Genomic DNA, 18,149 nt, shown 5'->3' with positions numbered 1-18,149 from the left:
CCTGTATATCCTTCTATTCCTTTCTCCCTCATGCATTTATCCAGCTTCCGCTTAAATGCACCATTGTCCCGACCATTCACTGTGGTAACAAGTTCCACATTCTCAAGGTAAGGAAGTTTCTCCTGAATCCCCCGCTGGATTTATTTGTGGCCATCTTCTATTTAAGGTCCTGGTTCTGGTGTCGCTGCAAGTTTTTAAAAATTCATTTACGGGATGTGGGCTTCGCTGGTTAGGCCAGCATTTACTGCCCATCCCTAGTTGCCCTTCAGAAGGTGGTGGTGAGTTCTTTTCTTGAACCGCTGTAGTCCTTGAGGTGTAGGTACACCCACTGTGCTGTTAGGGAGGGAGATGCAGGATGTTGCCCCAGTTAACGAACGGCCGATATATTTCCAAGTCAGGGTGGTGAGCAACTTGGAGGGGAACCTCCAGGTGGTGGGGTTCCCAAGTGTCTGCTGCTCTTGTACTTCTAGATGGTAGTGGTCGTGGGTTTCGAAGGTGTTGTCTAGGGGACCTTGGTGAGTTCCTGTAGTGCATCTTGTAGATGGTACACACAGCTGCTACTGTTCGTCGGTGGTGGAGAGTTTTAATGTTTGTGGAAGGGGGAGTAATCAAGCGGGCTGCTTTGTCCTGGATGGCGTCGAGCTTCTTGAGTATTGTTGGAGCCGCACTCACCCAGGCAAGTGGAGAGTATTCCATCATACTCCTGACTTGTGCCTTGTAGATGATGGACAGGCTTTGGGGGCTCAGGAGGTGAGTTACTCGCCGTAGGAAGTGAAAATATTTTCTCTACATTTACCTCCTTAACCACTTTCATAATAGTACAGATCAGTATCTGGTCTGGTCTCCCCTCAAGTTTCCTTTTACTAAAGAAAAGAGCCCAGCTGTTCAACCTTTCCTGATAGGAAACGTCTCTCACTTCTGTGTCATTTCACCTACTCAAGTGTCTCTACGTCCACGTATGGTCTAACCATGGTTCTGAACAATTTAACATTACTGCTCTGCGATTGAGGGCAGTGCCTCGAGAAATGAATTCCAGTGCGAAGCTCGTTTTATTCTGAGTCTTCATTAAGCTTTGTTGCTACTTTTAGTGATCTGCGAATCTGCATCCCAGATCCCTCTGCCTCGCGATCCCGTTTTGTTATGTCTTTCCAAGCAGTGCTCATCCTCTTTAATCATCTGACCAAAATGTACCACCTCACACTTTTCCTTATTGAAGCTCGTTTGCCAGTGACATGCCCACTCTGCGGGTTTACTGCTATCTTCCTTTACATTGCCGCAGCCTTCCCATGTATTAACCACACTCATTAATTTAGAGTCATCGGCAATTACTGAATTTGTATTTCCAATTTTAGAGTCAAAATTTCTTTCTATGAATGGTGAGCGACAACGGTCCTCGCACCGATCGCCACGGAAGGCGGAAGGCAAAGGCGAGAGCAGGCTATTGAGTTGAATGGTCAGCCATAATCATAATGAACGGCGGAGCAGGCTCGAAGGGCCGAATGGCCTCCTCCTGCCCCCTTTTTTCTTGCGTTTCGATGTTGCGAACGTGACGACCGTTTGCCAGTCTGAGCAATCCCTACTCCCAGTTTTCAGATTGGTGTCCAGCTTGCTATTCATTTTGTTGTATATCCCCTAACTCCAACGGCCCTTTGAAAATGCAAATGCATTTTGTCTCCACCCTTAACCGTTTCCCCTTCACAACGTTGGTCAAACGTGGCCTTCCATTCTGATATCTGTGCTGATACTTATTGTATTTTAGGTTTCTAGATGTTTTTCCAATACATTTTTGATTATCTTTCCTGTCTCTGACGTTAAGCTTATAGATCCCAGGATCTGTTCTGATCTCCCCTTTTTACATATTGGCTCCCCGTCACTTTGATGGCAGTCTTCCTTTTATGCTAATTTTTATTTGTATACAATATCTCTGCTATTTCTTCCTTAACTTCATTCAATTGGTACAGGTGCAATCCATCTGGTTCAGAGATCTTATCTTCTTTAAATTTGATTAATTTATTAACTATAACCTCACTTTTTAACCTTAAATGCTTTTATCTCTTCTTTTTTATTCCTTCTTCTAAAGATGTGCAGGTTAGGTGGATTGGCCATGGACCCGGGTTCGATTCCCGGCTTGGGTCACTGTCTGTGCGGAGTCTGCACGTTCTCCCCGTGTCTGCGTGGGTTTCCTCCGGGTGCTCCGGTTTCCTCCCACAAGTCCCGAAAGATGTGCTTGTTAGGTGAATTGGGCATTCTGAATTCGTCCTCCGTGTACCCGAACAGGCGCCGGAGTGTGAGAACCAGGGGATTTTCACAGTAACTTCATTACAGTGTTAATGCTAGCCTACTTGTGACACTAATAAATATTATGCTAAATTGGCACTTAGTGTCCAAAAGGTTAGGTTGGGATACGGGGGGGGGGGGGGGGGGGGGGAAAGAGAGAGAGAGAGAGAGAGAGAGCAGTGGTTAGCACTGGGACCACGGCGCTGAGGACCCGGGTTCAAATCCCGGCCCTGGGTCACTGTCCGTGTGCAGTTTGCACATTCTCCCCATGTCTGTGTGGGTTCCACCCCCACAACCCAAAATATGTGCATAGTAGGTGGATTGGCCACGCTAAATTGCCCCTTAATTGGAGAAAAATAATTGGGTACTCTGAATTTTTAAAAAATAAGGTTGCGCTACGGGGAGAGGGTGGAGGCATGGGCTTAAGTAGGGTGCTCTTTCCAAGGGCCAGTACAGACTCAGTGGGCTGAGTGGCTTTCTTCTGCACTGTAGGGATTCTATGATTCTAATGGCTATGCCCACCATATTAGTCTCCCTGGTAAGTAGTGTGGGAAATCAATTATTAATACTGAAGTGTGTGGCATGGGTGAGGAAGTCATAAAGTTTGAAGCAATAGACTGATCTATTTAAAGCGATTGGCAACAGAATCCGGGGGAAGTAAGAATTAGTTTTCCACAGCAAGTTACTAAGACCTGAGACGCACTGTCTGAAAGGGTAATGGAAGCAGGGTCAATAGTAACATTCAAAAGGAAATTGCATATGTACCTTCAAAGGGAAGAAATAAGCAGGGTTATGGTTTAAAGGTCGGGCAGTGGAACTAACTGGATAGCTCTTTCAACTATAGGCTGGATGAGCAGCATGGCGGCACAGTGGTTAGCACTGCTGCCTCACAGCGCCTGGGAGCAGAGTTCAATTCCGGCCTTGGGGGACTGTCTGTGTGGAGTTTGCACGTTCTCCCCGTGTCTGCGTGGGTTTCCTCCGGGTGCTCCGGTTTCCTCCCATATTCCAAAGATGTGCAGGTTAGGTGGGGTTACAGGGATAGGGTGGGGGTGGTGGACCTAGGTAGGGTGCTCTTTCGGAAGGTCGGTGCAGACCCGCTGGGCCGAATGGCCTCCTTCTGCGCTATAGGGATTGTATGGACCGAATACTCTGCTACTGCATTGCAAGTAAAGTTGCCACTGTCCCAGATGACCATGGGCTGCTTTCCCCCTTTGAAGGGGTAGAGCTGACTGGAGGTGATTTAACCTGAGGATCACCACACCTCAGGCGAGGGGAGAGGTTGAGAATAACCTTCATGAATAACGTCAGCCGGTGCGGGAATTGAACTCGCGCTGCTGGCCTCGCTCCGCATCACCAACCAGCTGCCCAGCCAACTGAGCAAAATGACCCCCACCGCATTGTAAAATTCTACGTGACATGTTCTTTCAATCCTTGTAACGCTCTCCTTATCTGTAACACACGCTGCATAATCGGAACCACACATCCGTCAGCTTTTGACTCTCTAGTAGGGTGATTTCTGTAAATGAACTTTACAAGTTCCCCCTCCCCGCACAACCGCCTGATCAATTCTCCCAGCCTTTCCCCTCCTTCGCCACTCCCCTCCCTCCCTGGGAGAGGAGAATGAACTTACCCATGTTTAAAGTGACGGTGATAATGTTGAGGGACATGGTGGAGTCTGTGATGCTGCTAAACGAGGAGGACTGAAAGAAAACAGAAACATCAAAGGATTAATCCATCAGCTTCCAGCAACATTTTCAAGACGGGGAAATCACAGGGACCCTCCCCAGGATCTCTCTAAGGTACAGAGTAACTGGAGCAGAGTCCGAATTGTTGTGTTGTGCTGCTTTGGATAACACTGGCTGCTACTTGATGCAGTCTTAACTAAAGGATGCTCCAGGCTCTGAAATGAGTTCAACGTGTTTATTGAACTATTACCACAGTTCTCAAATGAGTTCGACTCTCTGCTAATCTAACTGTAGTAACTCAGCCTAACTGTGCCAGCTTGCTCTAAGCCACGTGCTGGGGTGTGAGGCTGCTGATCAACCCTGTCTAACTCTCTAGATGTCTGTCTGTGGAAAGAGGCAGTGTGTTATAGTGTTTATGTCATGCCCCCTTGTGGTGATGCCACCTCTGACTGCTCATTGGTTGTCCCCTATTCTGAGTGTTCATTGGTTGCATGTTTGCATATCACGGCAGGAATCAGGAAAAATTGGATGATTGTTTTCCACATGTGAACAGTGCACACAAGCTCAGAGCATTTCTCCTTTGCAGGTTCCTTACTGGCCTTCAGCCTGACCAAAAGGACTCATGTTTAGCAAAACATTTAGTGGATGCTAGGCAGTCTGATGGCCTCACAGTGGTGTACGTCTTTACAAAGAGATTATCAGCAGGTAATTTGGCCAAGGCAAACCCGCAGCTGAGCCAGATCCTAGAGGGAGCTTTACTCTGTATCTAACCCCGTGCTGCACCTGTCCTGGGAATGTTTGATGGGGACAGTGTAAAGGGAGCTTTACTCCGTATCTAACCCCGTGCTGTACCTGTCCTGGGAGTGTTTGATGGGGACAGTGTAAAGGGAGCTTTACTCTGTATCTAACCCCGTGCTGTACCTGTCCTGGGAATGTTTGATGGGGACAGTGTAGAGGGAGCTTTACTCTGTATCTAACCCGGTGCTGTACCTGTCCTGGGAGTGGTTGATGGGGACAGTGTAGAGGGAGCTTCACTCTGTATCTAACCCCATGCTGTACCTGTCCTGGGAATGTTTGATGGGGACAGTGTAGAGGGAGCTTTACTCTGTATCTAACCCTGTGCTGTACCTGTCCTGGGAATGTTTGATGGGGACAGTGTAGAGGGAGCTTTCCTCTGTATCTAACCCCGTGCTGCACCTGTCCTGGAAATGTTTGATGGGGACAGTGTAGAGGGAGCTTTACTCTGTATCTAACCCCGTGCTGTACCTGTCCTGGGAGTGTGTGATGGGGACAGTGCAGAGGGAGCTTTACTCTGTATCTAACCCAGTGCAGTAAGTGTCCTGGGAGTGTTTGATGGGGACAGTGTAGAGGGAGTTTACTCTGTATCTAACCCCGTGCTGTATCTGTCCTGGGAATGTTTGATGGGGACAGTATAGAGGGAGTTTTACTCTGTATGTAACCCTGTGCTGTACCTGTCCTGGGAGTGTTTGATGGGGACAGTGTAGAGGGAGCTTTACTCTGTATCTAACCCGTGTTGTACCTGTCCTGGGAGTGTTTGATGGGGACAGTGTAGAGGGAGCTTTACTCTGTATCTAACCCCGTGCTGTACCTGTCATGGGAGTGTTTGATGGGGACAGTGTAGAGGGAGCTTTACTCTGTATCTAACCCCGTGCTGCACCTGTCCTGAGAATGTTTGATGGGGACAGTGTAGAGGGAGCTCTACCCTGTATCTAACTCCGTGCTGTACCTGTCCTGGGAGTGTTTGACAGGGACAGTGTAGAGTGAGCTTTACTCTGTATCTAACCCCGTGCTGTACCTGTCCTGGGATTGTTTGATGGGGACAGTGTAGAGGGAGCTTTACTCTGTATCTAACCCCGTGCTGCACCTGTCCTGGGATTGTTTGATTGCGACAGTGTAGAGGGAGCTTTACTCTGTATCTAACCCCGTGCTATACATGTCCTGGGAGTGTTTGATGGGGGCAGTGTAGAGGGAGCTTTACTCTGTATCTAACCCCGTGCTGTACCTGTCCTGGGATTGTTTGATGGGGACAGTATAGAGGGAGCTTTACTCTGTATCTAACCCCGTGCTATACATGTCCTGAGAATGTTTGATGGGGACAGTGTAGAGGGAGCTCTACCCTGTATCTAACTCCGTGCTGTACCTGTCCTGGGAGTGTTTGACAGGGACAGTGTAGAGTGAGCTTTACTCTGTATCTAACCCCGTGCTGTACCTGTCCTGGGATTGTTTGATGGGGACAGTATAGAGGGAGCTTTACTCTGTATCTAACCCCGTGCTATACATGTCCTGGGAGTGTTTGATGGGGGCAGTGTAGAGGGAGCTTTACTCTGTATCTAACCCCGTGCTGTACCTGTCCTGGGATTGTTTGATGGGGACAGTGTAGAGGGAGCTTTACTCTGTATCTAACCCAGTGCTATACATGTCCTGGGAGTGTTTGATGGGGGCAGTGTAGGGGGAGCTTTACTCTGTATCTAACCCCGTGCTGTACCTGTCCTGGGATTGTTTGATGGGGACAGTGTAGAGGGAGCTTTACTCTGTATCTAACCCCGTGCTATACATGTCCTGGGAGTGTTTGATGGGGGCAGTGTATAGAAGTTACAGTGCAGAAAGAGGCCATTCGGCCCATCGAGTCTGGGCAGGCCGTTGGAAAGTGCACCCTACCTAAGCCCACGCCTACACTCTATTCCCATAACCCCAACTAATGTTTTTGGACAGTAAAGGTGCTATTTAACATGACAATCCAACTAACCTGCACTTCTTAGAGGAAGATTTACTCTGTATCATATATCAGATGGGTCTGCTCGGTAACAATATTGGATGCCTGACATGTAAAACCTCCTATTCTGCGCAAGTTAATGTCTTTCACCTTGTTGAGTACAAAATAAGTGGATTGTGACACCTGTACTTACGAGGCTGTAAGTCAGAAAGAGACAAGGAATCTACCAACCCTTTCGATCCGCGGGATCCGGGGTTTCCGCCGTCGCCGTTTGTGTCGTCTCATGAGTTTGGATGAGTTGCTCTGTTCTGTGGAGCTGCTGAACCTGCGAAGAAGCAACGACTGTCAGAGGCTCTGTGTTCAAGAGCCATTTCTAACCTTGGCATTGGGTTCTTGTCCGAGATGCTGATTCTAGCTGGAGTTACAGCTCACTGGTTTTACCTCTCGCTGGTGGCCAACACTTGTCAGATAGCAGCTGTCAGTCTAGTCGCCAACCCATTTTTAATCAGTGTGCACACACCAGGTTAACGGAATGCTGTGTTTTGGATCGAAGAGGCGGGGGAGGAGTGAAGTTCCAATCGTTCAGAGACTTGGTCAGACCGCACCTGGGTGAGCTGCGTTCAGGTCTGAGCACCTCACCATAGGAAGATGATGATGTTGACCTGGAACATATTGGTCCGTGGGTAAATGTGGGCCCGGAATATCTCGGGAGAACTCACTCGCTCTTTTTCAAATAGCGACACGGGATCTTTTCTGTCACCTCAGAGGGTAGGTAAGGACTTGCTTAAACGCCTCGTCCAGGTGACGGCACCTCTGACAGTGCAGCACTCCATCAGCGCGGCACTGGAAATGCCAGCCTGGGTTTTGTGCTCAAGTCTCAGGGATAGGACTTAAAAGCTTGTAACTCCACAGAGAGATTTTCAGGGTTACCATCTTAACTGAGACGCCACCTAACCCAGTGCAGAGTGGGGACCAAACCGGCGGCCATTAAGGAAGTGTGGAAAGGGGGCCAAGCTGGTTCCTGATGGTTATGTAGTGACTCTGGTAAGGGGAGCGGCACAATGGTTAGCACTGCTGCCTCACAGCGCCAGGGACCCGGGTTCGATTCCCCACTGGGTCACTGTCGGTGTGGAGTCTGCACGTTCTCCCCGTGTCTGCGTGGGTTTCACCCGGGTGCTCCGGTTTCCTCCCACAGTCCAAAGGTGTGCAGGTTAGGTGTATTGACCATGCTAAAATTGCCCCTTTTTGTCCGACGGTTAGGTGGGCTTCATGGGTTACGGGGATAGGGTGGGAGGGTGCTCTTTCAGAGGGTCGGTGCTGGCTCGATGGGCCGAATGGCCTCCTTCTGTAGGGATTTTACGAGATAATTTAGATATTGGTTATCTGTGCTCATGCACAAAGGGGATGGGTAAACTGGTCAAGGAGTGGTTGGTGGAAATGTACCCCTGCAAGACCTTACTGCTCGAGGAGAAAAATCTGAGGGGAAAAAAAAGCGTAATGTGACAATCTGAACATATCACTTCCTTCTGGGAGCTGCTGTAGACCATGTTCACCAGCAGAGGGCAGGAGACATCGCAAACGATGAAGAGTGCTCAACAAATTTACACGGAATGCTACAATTGATGAACTTTTCTCAAAGGTTCCTGCACAGGCGTAACAACATAGATTTATATAGCATCTTTAACTCGCAAAATGTCCTCAAGTACTGCACAGGAACACAAACAAACAAAAGTTGACACTAAGGGTGCTGGCAGGTTTTTTTAAGAGCGTCTTATAAGCAGGAGAGAGTAAGGTGGAGAGGTTTATAGTGCAAAGGTTAGGTGGTTTGGCCACGCTAAATTGCTCCTTAGTGGCCAGAAAGGTTAGGTGGAGCTACGCAGATAGGGTAGGGCCGTGGACCTGGATGGGGTGCTCCTTCGGAGGGTTGGTTGAGACACGATGGGCCGAATGGCCCCAATCTGCACTGTAGGGATTCTATGATCGATGATGATATGGAGACAACCAGCACCAGCTTGGTCTGCTCTGTGCTCCGCATGCACCCCCTTGCAAAGATACCGCCAGCACATGGACCAACCTTCGCTGAGGCATGGTTCCAGTCACACGCCCTCCCTGCACCGATGCAGATAAATAACCCTCTTCACACCCACCAGCTGCATTCTGCAGTGTGTGACTGGAGGGTCGTGGATCAGTGAGTAACACTGTTACCCGTGACGGCTGTGCCCTTATCTAACGTGTCACATGCCGCCCCCCCCCCCCCCCCCCCCCCCCGCCCCCACACTGCTGAATGTTCAGTGTCACCGGCAATTCGTCCGTGCACCTTTTTGCATCTCTGCAGTCCTTGGATTTGTACGCTCGTGGAGTTAGATTTCTGATCTCCCACAACACGGTTCCTTTCAAACCCAGTGTCCATAAAGCACACACAACATGCAGTACAGGAGCAGGCCTTTCAGCCTATCTGGTTTATGCCGGTGTCACACTCTCCTTCTCTCGCCCTGCTTCAACCCCCTTGGTGTAGCCTTCTGCCACTTTCTGCCTTGTGCGCTTACCTAATCCCCGCTTAAACACTCCAACCGCGTCATTCCGAAAGTCCGATTTTACAATTCAAACCCTCGCCGGAGTATCTCCGCTGGTTGCATTTATATAGCGCCTTTCAGGATGCCCCCCCCCCAGCCGACGAAATGTTTTTGACGTGTTGTCACTGTTGCCATGCAGGAAACTGGCAGCAAGCTTGCGCACAGCAAGATCCCACAAACAGAGATAATAATGAGACACCCGTTTTAACGATCGTCGCACTGGCTGACAATTAAAACGTAAATTATAAATCAATATTGGTCAGGACTCAGTGCAGAACTCACTGTGGTCCCACTTGCAATGCCCTGTGTCAGCCTTCCCAGCAGCCTCGCGGCCGGAAATCTCTCCTACCTGCTGGTGGAATCGTCCTCGTCCGAGTCAAAGAAACTGGTGGTCTCCAGCTCGCTGCTCATCAGGGTGGAAGAGCTTTCATAGCCGCCAGTCTCGTGCCGTCTCTCCAGCTTCGCGTGGCCGTTGACTCGGGGAACTGTGGGCAAGAGGCCAAAGATCAGAGGTTAAAGCTCAAGGTGCCTGCGGGGAGGAAATAAAAACTACCCCAAGCATTAAACAATCAGAGGTATACCCAGGCACTCGGATAGACAAATAGATGCCCAGAACCCTCCTAAGACTGATGATGTCAACATCTCTCTACCAGCAAGACAATACAACAGCTGGTGAAACACTCCCTCACAAGGTTAGGGTAGATGCTGAGAGGTTGTTTCCCCATGTGAGAGTATATAGGACCACAGGGCATAATGCCAGACTAAGGGGTCACCCATTTAAGACCGGGTTCGATTCCGGCCTCGGGTGACTGTGGAGTCTGCACATCCTCCCCGTGTGTGCGTGGGTTTCCTCCGGGTGCTCCGGTTTCCTCCCAGTCCAAAGATGTGCAGGTTAGGTGGATTGGCCGTGCTAAATTGCCCCTTAATGTCCAAAAGATTAGGCGGGGGGGAAAGCGGAGTTGAGGAATATTGTATCAGATCAGTCATGATCTCATTGAACGGCGGAGCAGTTCCGATTGGCCAAATGGCCTGCTCCTGTGTCTTATGGTCGTGGAGGGACGATGCGGGTCTTGGGTTGGCCTATATTTGACCCCAGTCCCTCAGCGCTGTCCTCTGAAATGCCTGGCAAGCCACTCCGCTGAGGGAATTTCGTGATGGGCAATATAATGCTGACCTTCAACAAGTAAAGTGAGATCCCACTGCTGTTTGTGGGAGTTTGTGGTGTCAAGCTGGCCGCTGCTGCTCTGACTTTGCAACAGGAACCACTCTTCAAATGTTCCCCCCCCCCCCATTGGCTGGAATGAACCACTGAAATCCTGAGGTTGTGAAAGGCGCTACAGAAATGCGGGTTTGTCGGTTTTATCGTTTATTCACTTAGCCTGAGTTGGTACACTCTCCAGCTCTACATTTGTACAGGCAGTGTGTTACCTGCCTGCTTACCATTGGCTGGGGGCTAATGACAATCCCACAATCCCGTGGGAGTATGAGCTTCCCCAATGAGGGGGGGGCGGGGAAACCATTAGTAAACTCCATGTATAAATAAAGCTGGCCAGTTCAGGAACCAGCAGGAGGAAGTATGTAGCAAGGGAAGTTGCTGCTGCTGCTGTTATATATATATATATATGTTATTGTAAATAAAAGTTATTACTTTGTATCCTTAAAACTCGTGCTGGATTCTTCGTGGCCCTCACAAAACTGGCGACGAGGGTTAAGTGAATAGCTGTCTACATTGCTGAAGCCACCTCCCTGGATTTTTGTTGGATACAGGTTGGAAGTTGTTTTCTATTATACCATGCCTCTGTACGGACGTTTGGATGTTTTTGATGCTGCGCTGGAAAGCTGGAACCAGTACGCACAACGGATGCGTTACTATTTCCGGGCAAACAATATCACCGAAAACGAGTGCCAGGTGGTCATATTGCTCACCGCCTGCGGCCCGCGTACGTTTGGGGTGATTAGGAGCCTTACGTACCCAGCTGCGCCGGACACCAAAACGTTTGATGAATTTGTGAATATAGTGGGCAACATTTTAACCCAACCCCGTCCACGATAGTCCAGCGTTACCGGTTTAATACCGCTGAGAGGACCCCTGGAGAATCCCTTGCCGATTTTCTATCCAGGCTACGCAGGATTGCGGAGTACTGTGACTATGGTGAGACCTTGTCAGAAATGTTACACGACCGTTTGGTTTGCGGTATTAACAATGCGGCCACCCAGAGAAAGTTGTTAGCCGAGCCAACATGACTTTTCAACAGGCCATTCAATAGTATTGTCCCGGGAGAGCGCAGAACGAGGAGTGCAGGAGCTACAGGGAATGGAAGTGCATGCCTTGGGGTGCATCCCCTTCCGTCCGAAAACGTCCCCCCGCACTCCTGCGGTACCTTGGGTGAGGTGACGTCCGGACCGACGCCAGTGGTCGTCGGACATTCCTCCCCGAAGGGAGCCTTCTCCAGGACCAATGGATGAGGAGCCATGTCTGTGTCAGACTTGTAGGCGCCGACCCCGTCGCGGACGCCGGTCCTGGGGGCGCCAGAGGCGCCGTCGCTCCGACCGAAACTGGGACCAGCCCAGGGGCCGTACCTTCTATGTGGATGAACCTGCGGCGACTACTCCTGAGGACGTGGAGACGGAGGACGACTGCCTGCAGCTGCATTGTGTGGCAGCTCCCCGTGTGGCCCCCATTAAGGTGACAGTACGGGTCAATGCCACCCGCTTGAGATGGAGTTGGATACTGGCGCAGCGTCTCCGTGATCGCCCAGAGGACATTCGACCGCATCAAGCAGGGTATACAGACCCTTACATTAACCAACTCACAGGCCAGGTTGGCCACCTACACGGGGGAACCACTGGACATTGCAGGAACTACAATGACCCCTGTTGTTTATGGACGCCAGGAGGGGCGTTTCCCACTTATCGTGGTGCGCGGCCATGGGCCCAGCCTGTTGGGTCGGGACTGGTTGCGCCATTTGCAGTTGCAATGGCAGCACGTCCTCCAAACAGTTTCTGAATGGTTGACTGAGGTGCTAGGACGATACCCAGATGTATTCCAGCCTGGTTTGGGGAAAATAAAAGGGGCCGTAGCACGTAGCCAAGTCGAACCAGGAGCCACACCGCGTTATTTCCGGGCGCGCTTGGTGCCTTACGCCTTGCTCGAGAAGGTAGAAGGGGAGCTCACTTGTTTGGAGAGTTTGGGTATTATCAGGCCCGTCCGTTTTGCTGACTGGGCAGCACCAATTGTACCTGTAATGAAGCCAGATGCCACAGTTCGCTTGTGTGGCGACTATAAACTTACAGTGAATACGGCTTCCCGACTCGACCAATATCCAATGCTCGCATAGAGGATCTCTACGCGAAGCTTGCAGGCGGACTCTCGTTCACAAAATTAGATATGAGTGACGCCTACCTACAGTTGGAGCTGGACCTTGCCTCCCGACCATATGTAACGATTAATACACACCGGGGCCTGTAAGAATATACACGGTTGCCCTTTGGAGTATCCTCTGCCTGCGCTATTTTTCAACGTGTTATGGAGGGCATTTGAGAGGTTTACCCCGTGTCGCTGTCTACTTAGATGACGTTTTGATTACAGGGACGTCGGAGCAGGAACATTTGGAAAATCTGGAGGCTGTCCTTAGACGCTTTTCGGAGGCTGAGTCTGTTTACGTCGCACAAAGTGTGTATTTCAGGCAAAGGAAGTAGTCTACCTAGGTTATCGGATGGACCGCGAAGGTTTGCATCCCGTCGCAGAGAAGGTGCGTGCGATTCAACATGCCCCCGCCCTGACTGACACTTCGCATCTTCGTTCTTTTCTCGGTCTCGTAAACTATTACGGGAAGTTCCTCCCCAATCTGGCAACTACGCTGGCCCCTTGCACCTTCTGCTAAAGAAAAATCACACCTGGGTTTGGGGTCAGCCACAAGAAACCGCTTTCCGGCGGTAAAGCAACAATTGTCGTCGTCTGGTTACTAACCCACTATGATCCTGGAAAGCTTTTGCTCGTCACGTGACGCATCCCCGTATGGTATTGGGGCTGTCCTGTCCCACAAGATGGAGAATGGGGCCGAGCGACCGATAGCTTTCGCCTCCCGCACATTGACTGCAGCGGAGAAGAAGTACGCGCAGATCGAGAAGGAGGCCTGGCAGTGGTTTCTGCGGTGAAACGCTTCCACCAGTACGTGTATGGCCGCCATTTCACTATCGTGACTGATCATAAGCCTCTGTTGGGACTTTTCAGAGAGGATAAGCCAATACCGCCCATTGCTCCGCACGGATCCAGTGCTGGGCTTTGTTGCTTGCTGCATACGAGTATTCTCTGGAGCACAAACCAGGTACGCAGATAGCAAATGCCGACGCACTGAGCCGATTGCCTTTATCGACCGGCCCCATGTCGACCCCCACGACCGGTGAGGTGGTTGCAACCCTAAATTTTATGGACACCTTGCCTGTCACGGCATCACAGATCCGTGAGTGGACCCAGATGGAGCCAGTCCTGTCAAAGGTTCGGCACATAGTCCTGTATGGTGGGCAGCATAGACAGCTCCCCGGCGAGTTGCGGGCATTTTCCTCCAAGCTGTCAGAATTCAGCGTGCAAGACGGCATCCTCTTGTGGGGGACACGTGTGATTGTCCCGAAAAAGGCCAGGAGCTGATACTAACAGACTTGCACAATGGGCATCCAGGCGTGACCAAAATGAAAATGTTGGCCCGGAGTTATGTTTGGTGGCCAGGCCTCGATACCGACATTGAGAAGGTGGTCCAAAACTGCTCCATTTGCCAGGAGCATCAGAAGCTTCCGCCGGCCGCGCCCCTACATCACTGGGAATGGCCAGGGCGGCCTTGGGCGCGCTTGCATGCAGATTTTGCAGGCCCTTTCAAGGATCCATGTTCCTTCTATTAATTGACGCCCAGTCTAAATGCTGGAGGTGCATAAGATGCAGGGGACAACGTCCTGCGCAACAATTGAAAAGATGCGTTTGTCTTTTAGTACGCATGGCCTCCCCGAGGTGCTGGTCACGGATAACGGCACTCCATTCACGAGTGAGGAGTTTGCGAGGTTCATAAAGATGAACGGCATCCGCCATATCCGCACTGCCCCTTACCACCCGGCTTCAAATGGGTTGGCCGAGCGCGCAGTGCAGACATTCAAAAGAGGCCTAAAGAAGCAGTCTTCCGGATCAATGGACACGAGACTGGCTCGCTTTTTGTTTACGTATAAGACCACCCCTCATGCGGTGACTGGGGTAGCTCCGCAGAACTCCTAATGGGCTGGAGACTTCGCACCCATCTTAGTATGGTTTTCCCGGACATTGCGCAAAAGTACACCGCACACAAGAACGGCAGGGACAGGGATTTCCTCGGCATCGTGCCCAGTGGGTTCCTGGCGTAATCTTTCACCAAACGGGCCCTATATCGTACCAGGTGCAAGCCCAGGGTAGTCTCAGTGCAAACATGTAGACGACGTTCGGTCCAGAAGACTATCCCCTCCAAAGATTCCCCGCCCCCGGAGCTAATTTCTACAGCCGCAGAGACCAGAGACAAGGGAAGGTAGTCCTCACAATCTTCCACTGGTGCCTCACTCAAAGCCTGCGCAGGTCGTTACAGAACCGAATGGAGGTAGAGACGCTGACATGACGGAGGCAGCAGCCTCTGACTCCGAGATGGAGACACAGGACACATCAGAGGGGGATCCTCGGGTCCACGGGCCGTGATGTACAACCGTTATGCCGTTCATCACGGAAGCGCCGGTCTCCATCTCGTTACACGCCGCCTGATCCAGCGCCGCGTGCAACATGGTGTCCGACCTGCGGCAAAACAAGTCCGACGCCCTCCTTCGCCAGGGTCTTTGGTGGATTCCCTTGGACTTTGGGGGGGGGGGGGTGGAGGGATGTTATAACCTGCCTGCTTACCATTGGCTGGGGTCTACTGACAATCCCACAATCCTGTGGGAGTATGAGCTTACCAATGAGGGGGGCGGAGAAACCATTAGTAAACCCTAGTATAAATAAAGCTGGCCAGTTTAGGAACCAGCAGGAAGGAGTGTGCAGCAAGGGAAGTTGCTGCTGCTGTTATATATATATATGTTATTGTAAATAAATGTTATTACTTTGTATCTTTAAAACTCGTGCTGGATTCTTCGTGGCCCTCACAAAACAGTGCAAGTTGACAGCACAATGTAATATTAAGGAGATTGCTGCATTGTCCAAGTTCCCATTCTTTGGGTGCTGGATTAAATGGTGGTCGAGTCGAACCAGAAATGTCCCATTACAGTACTGATTATGCTTCAAAGCTACTTAAATTGGCAGTAAGGTGCTCGGGAGACACCCTGAGAACATGGAAGCAGCTATATAAATGCAAGTTTTTCTTTCTTTTATGACTTGGGGGAAAATTAAAATACTGCCACAAACACAGTTTCTTCCAATTCAGCATCACATTGTGTCGGCCTCACGAGAAACACAGAAAAGAAATGAAAGCTCTGCAATATGTCCAGTGTCTCAGAGTTCACCTGGTACCATGTCGTGTTATTCACCCTGGGGTAACACGGACTGCAGCTGGATGCAGTTGTACTGGAAAGCAGACACCAAACTTAGATGTTGGTTCAATACGATTTATTGAACCTCTGTAACAAGGCACACAGCTTGCTGTGGGTTGGCACTGCTACACTAAGTATACTAACTTTAACTAACTAGACCAGGCTAGCCCTGAGCCACGTGTAGAAGGTGCTAACTAATATATACACCCTGACTGTCACTACAGTTGTCACCAGTGGAAAGAGGCGGAGTGCTGATGCCTCATGTGTTTTATAGTAGGAAGCGCCCCTCTAGTGTTCTGTCTAGTGATTGGTTGTGTTCTGTCCTGTGTGTTGATTGGCTGTACTGGGTGTCTATCACTGTCTTTACCTCATGATGTGTGTGAGTGCATATTATGACAGTGTCCTGAACATAAGCACCACAAACAGATGAACTAGTCATTTATCTCCTTGCTTGTCACACTGCAGAAGATGGGATTAACCTACTCTTACTAAATTTAGTAAATTCCTCTATGGCGGTGGACATGAGTTCGCAAGATCTTTTGTCCGCTAACAATGCCGCATCCGACCTCCGCGGCGGAACGTGGGAGAGACCAGACTCCAGTACCAAATCCACAAAATGTGGTGCCTGGCCTGGAATCACAATCGTCAACTCACCCGCCCTCTCCTTCAAAGGGAAGAGAGACCCACCCACCACAAAAAAGTCAGGACGTGAATATACCTGGTGAGCACGGGAGAAAAAAAGAATAATCTTTAATCTCCGTGTGCAAAAAAAAACACTCCACGGATCTGCCCCCCCCCCCCCCCCCCCCCCGCAATCTACTCCATGAAAGCCAACACTGTGAGCAGTTTGTTAATAAAACCCGTATCACCCCAGTTTGGAACACAAACATTAACTAGGCCCACCGAGGTGCAGGCCAAAGACCCACTAACAATCCTACCATTGGGGTTCGCCAATTGGGGTCCATCAAGGTCTTAGCGGCAAAAAATTGCCTTTTTATTGATTAACATTGCCGGAAGTCGGCCCACACCATCAAAGCCCGCATGAAAAACTTGCTCCACCCTCCCCTTCCGCAACCTTGTCAGGTCTCTGACCCGCAAACGGGTCACCTGCAGAAACACCACATCGGCTTGAAACGTTTCAGGTGAGCAAATACCCTTGACCTTTTCACTGGCCCATTCAGCCGCCTTATTGACAACAAATTGGGGGCCTTGCATCCCATTTCCCGCTTATTATGGGCTATCTTCTCCCGCGGGAACAAAGAGAGGTCTTTGTGAGTCATGTGCTTGATAGATGGGGGAGGAGGGGGTTCTCCAGCAGGTGGCATATGTGGGCACTGCAACTGGGCATGAAGGGGGTGTGCTGGTGGGTGCCGGGGGTGCTGAGGAACAAGCACAAAGATTGGATATGGGGAGGGTGCGGGGTGTCAGCCAGTGATATGTTGGGGGGGGGGGGGGGTTGGAAATTCGAGGGGTGGCAAGCGGAACTGATGCCAGGAGAGGGGTGGAAACTTACCCGTGCAGCTCGGTGGAGGTCTTTGGTCTTCTTCCAACATTGGACGTCGGTCCTCCTGTATATGCACTGACAGCCGCTGCCACTGCCTCCCAGGAGGACTTGTGGACCCTGCGGTTGGTCCTCTGAGCCCCTCAGAGGAACAGGATGTCCTGTCTCGCATCCACAGCATTGCCAGGTCAGCATCCCCAAAGCAAGGAGCAGGCCAGTGCGCTGCCATGCTTGTGAGGTGTGCTGGGAGTGAGGTGTGCGTCTGGCGAATCAGACGACGAGACAGCCAGTGGGGGCTCATTTCCGGCACTGAGTGCCCTTAAATATTGGCCGCAATCTCGCCAAAGTGGCCATTGAGAAACACTCCGCCAATCGGGTCCAAAATAACACTGAGAAATGTTTCTATTAAATCGCACCCCCTAGTCTCAGACCCACTCCTCTCTCCCTCATACCGAATGTAAAACTCAATCAGATTCTGGTCGCTGCTATCTAGGGGAGCCTTTGCTCTCAGATAATGAATTGCTCGCGCCTCGTTGCACGTTTCTAGGTCTTGTATAGCCTGCTCTCTGGCTGGCTCCAGAACATGCTGTTTTAACAAACTATCCTGAAGACATTTTATGAACACCTCTCCTAGGCTACCTTTGCCCATCTTGACTTTTCCAGTCTTTCTGTAGATTAAAATCTCCCATGATTATTGTCATGCCTTTGTGACCAGCTCCAATTATTTCTTCCTTTATGCTCCACCCCAGCACGTAGCTATTGTTAGGGGGATCTGTACATAACCCCCTCAGGTGACTTCTTAAAAGCCCTTTTTACCTCTTTAATATTTTACACCTCTCCGTGCTTTTCCC

The 18,149-nt window shown here is 50.4% G+C and overlaps 1 protein-coding gene across 3 annotated transcripts in view; it reads right to left on the bottom strand.

Moving 5' to 3' along the window:
• The window catches only part of dvl3b (dishevelled segment polarity protein 3b), a 155,191-nt gene that overhangs the window by 29,879 nt on the left and 107,163 nt on the right, over nucleotides 1-18,149 (bottom strand). For all 3 annotated transcript variants that reach the window (XM_072473736.1, XM_072473735.1, XM_072473737.1), the window contains 3 exons: nucleotides 9,619-9,754; nucleotides 6,928-7,021; nucleotides 3,908-3,977 (listed from right to left, as the gene is read on the bottom strand). In XM_072473736.1, the coding sequence (XP_072329837.1) occupies nucleotides 3,908-3,977; nucleotides 6,928-7,021; nucleotides 9,619-9,754 (300 nt within the window). The remainder of the gene's footprint in view (nucleotides 1-3,907; nucleotides 3,978-6,927; nucleotides 7,022-9,618; nucleotides 9,755-18,149) is intronic.

The sequence above is a fragment of the Scyliorhinus torazame genome, chromosome 14, assembly GCF_047496885.1.
Source record: "Scyliorhinus torazame isolate Kashiwa2021f chromosome 14, sScyTor2.1, whole genome shotgun sequence".
Lineage (NCBI taxonomy): Eukaryota > Metazoa > Chordata > Chondrichthyes > Carcharhiniformes > Scyliorhinidae > Scyliorhinus > Scyliorhinus torazame.
This window is presented reverse-complemented; position numbering and strand designations above follow the sequence as displayed.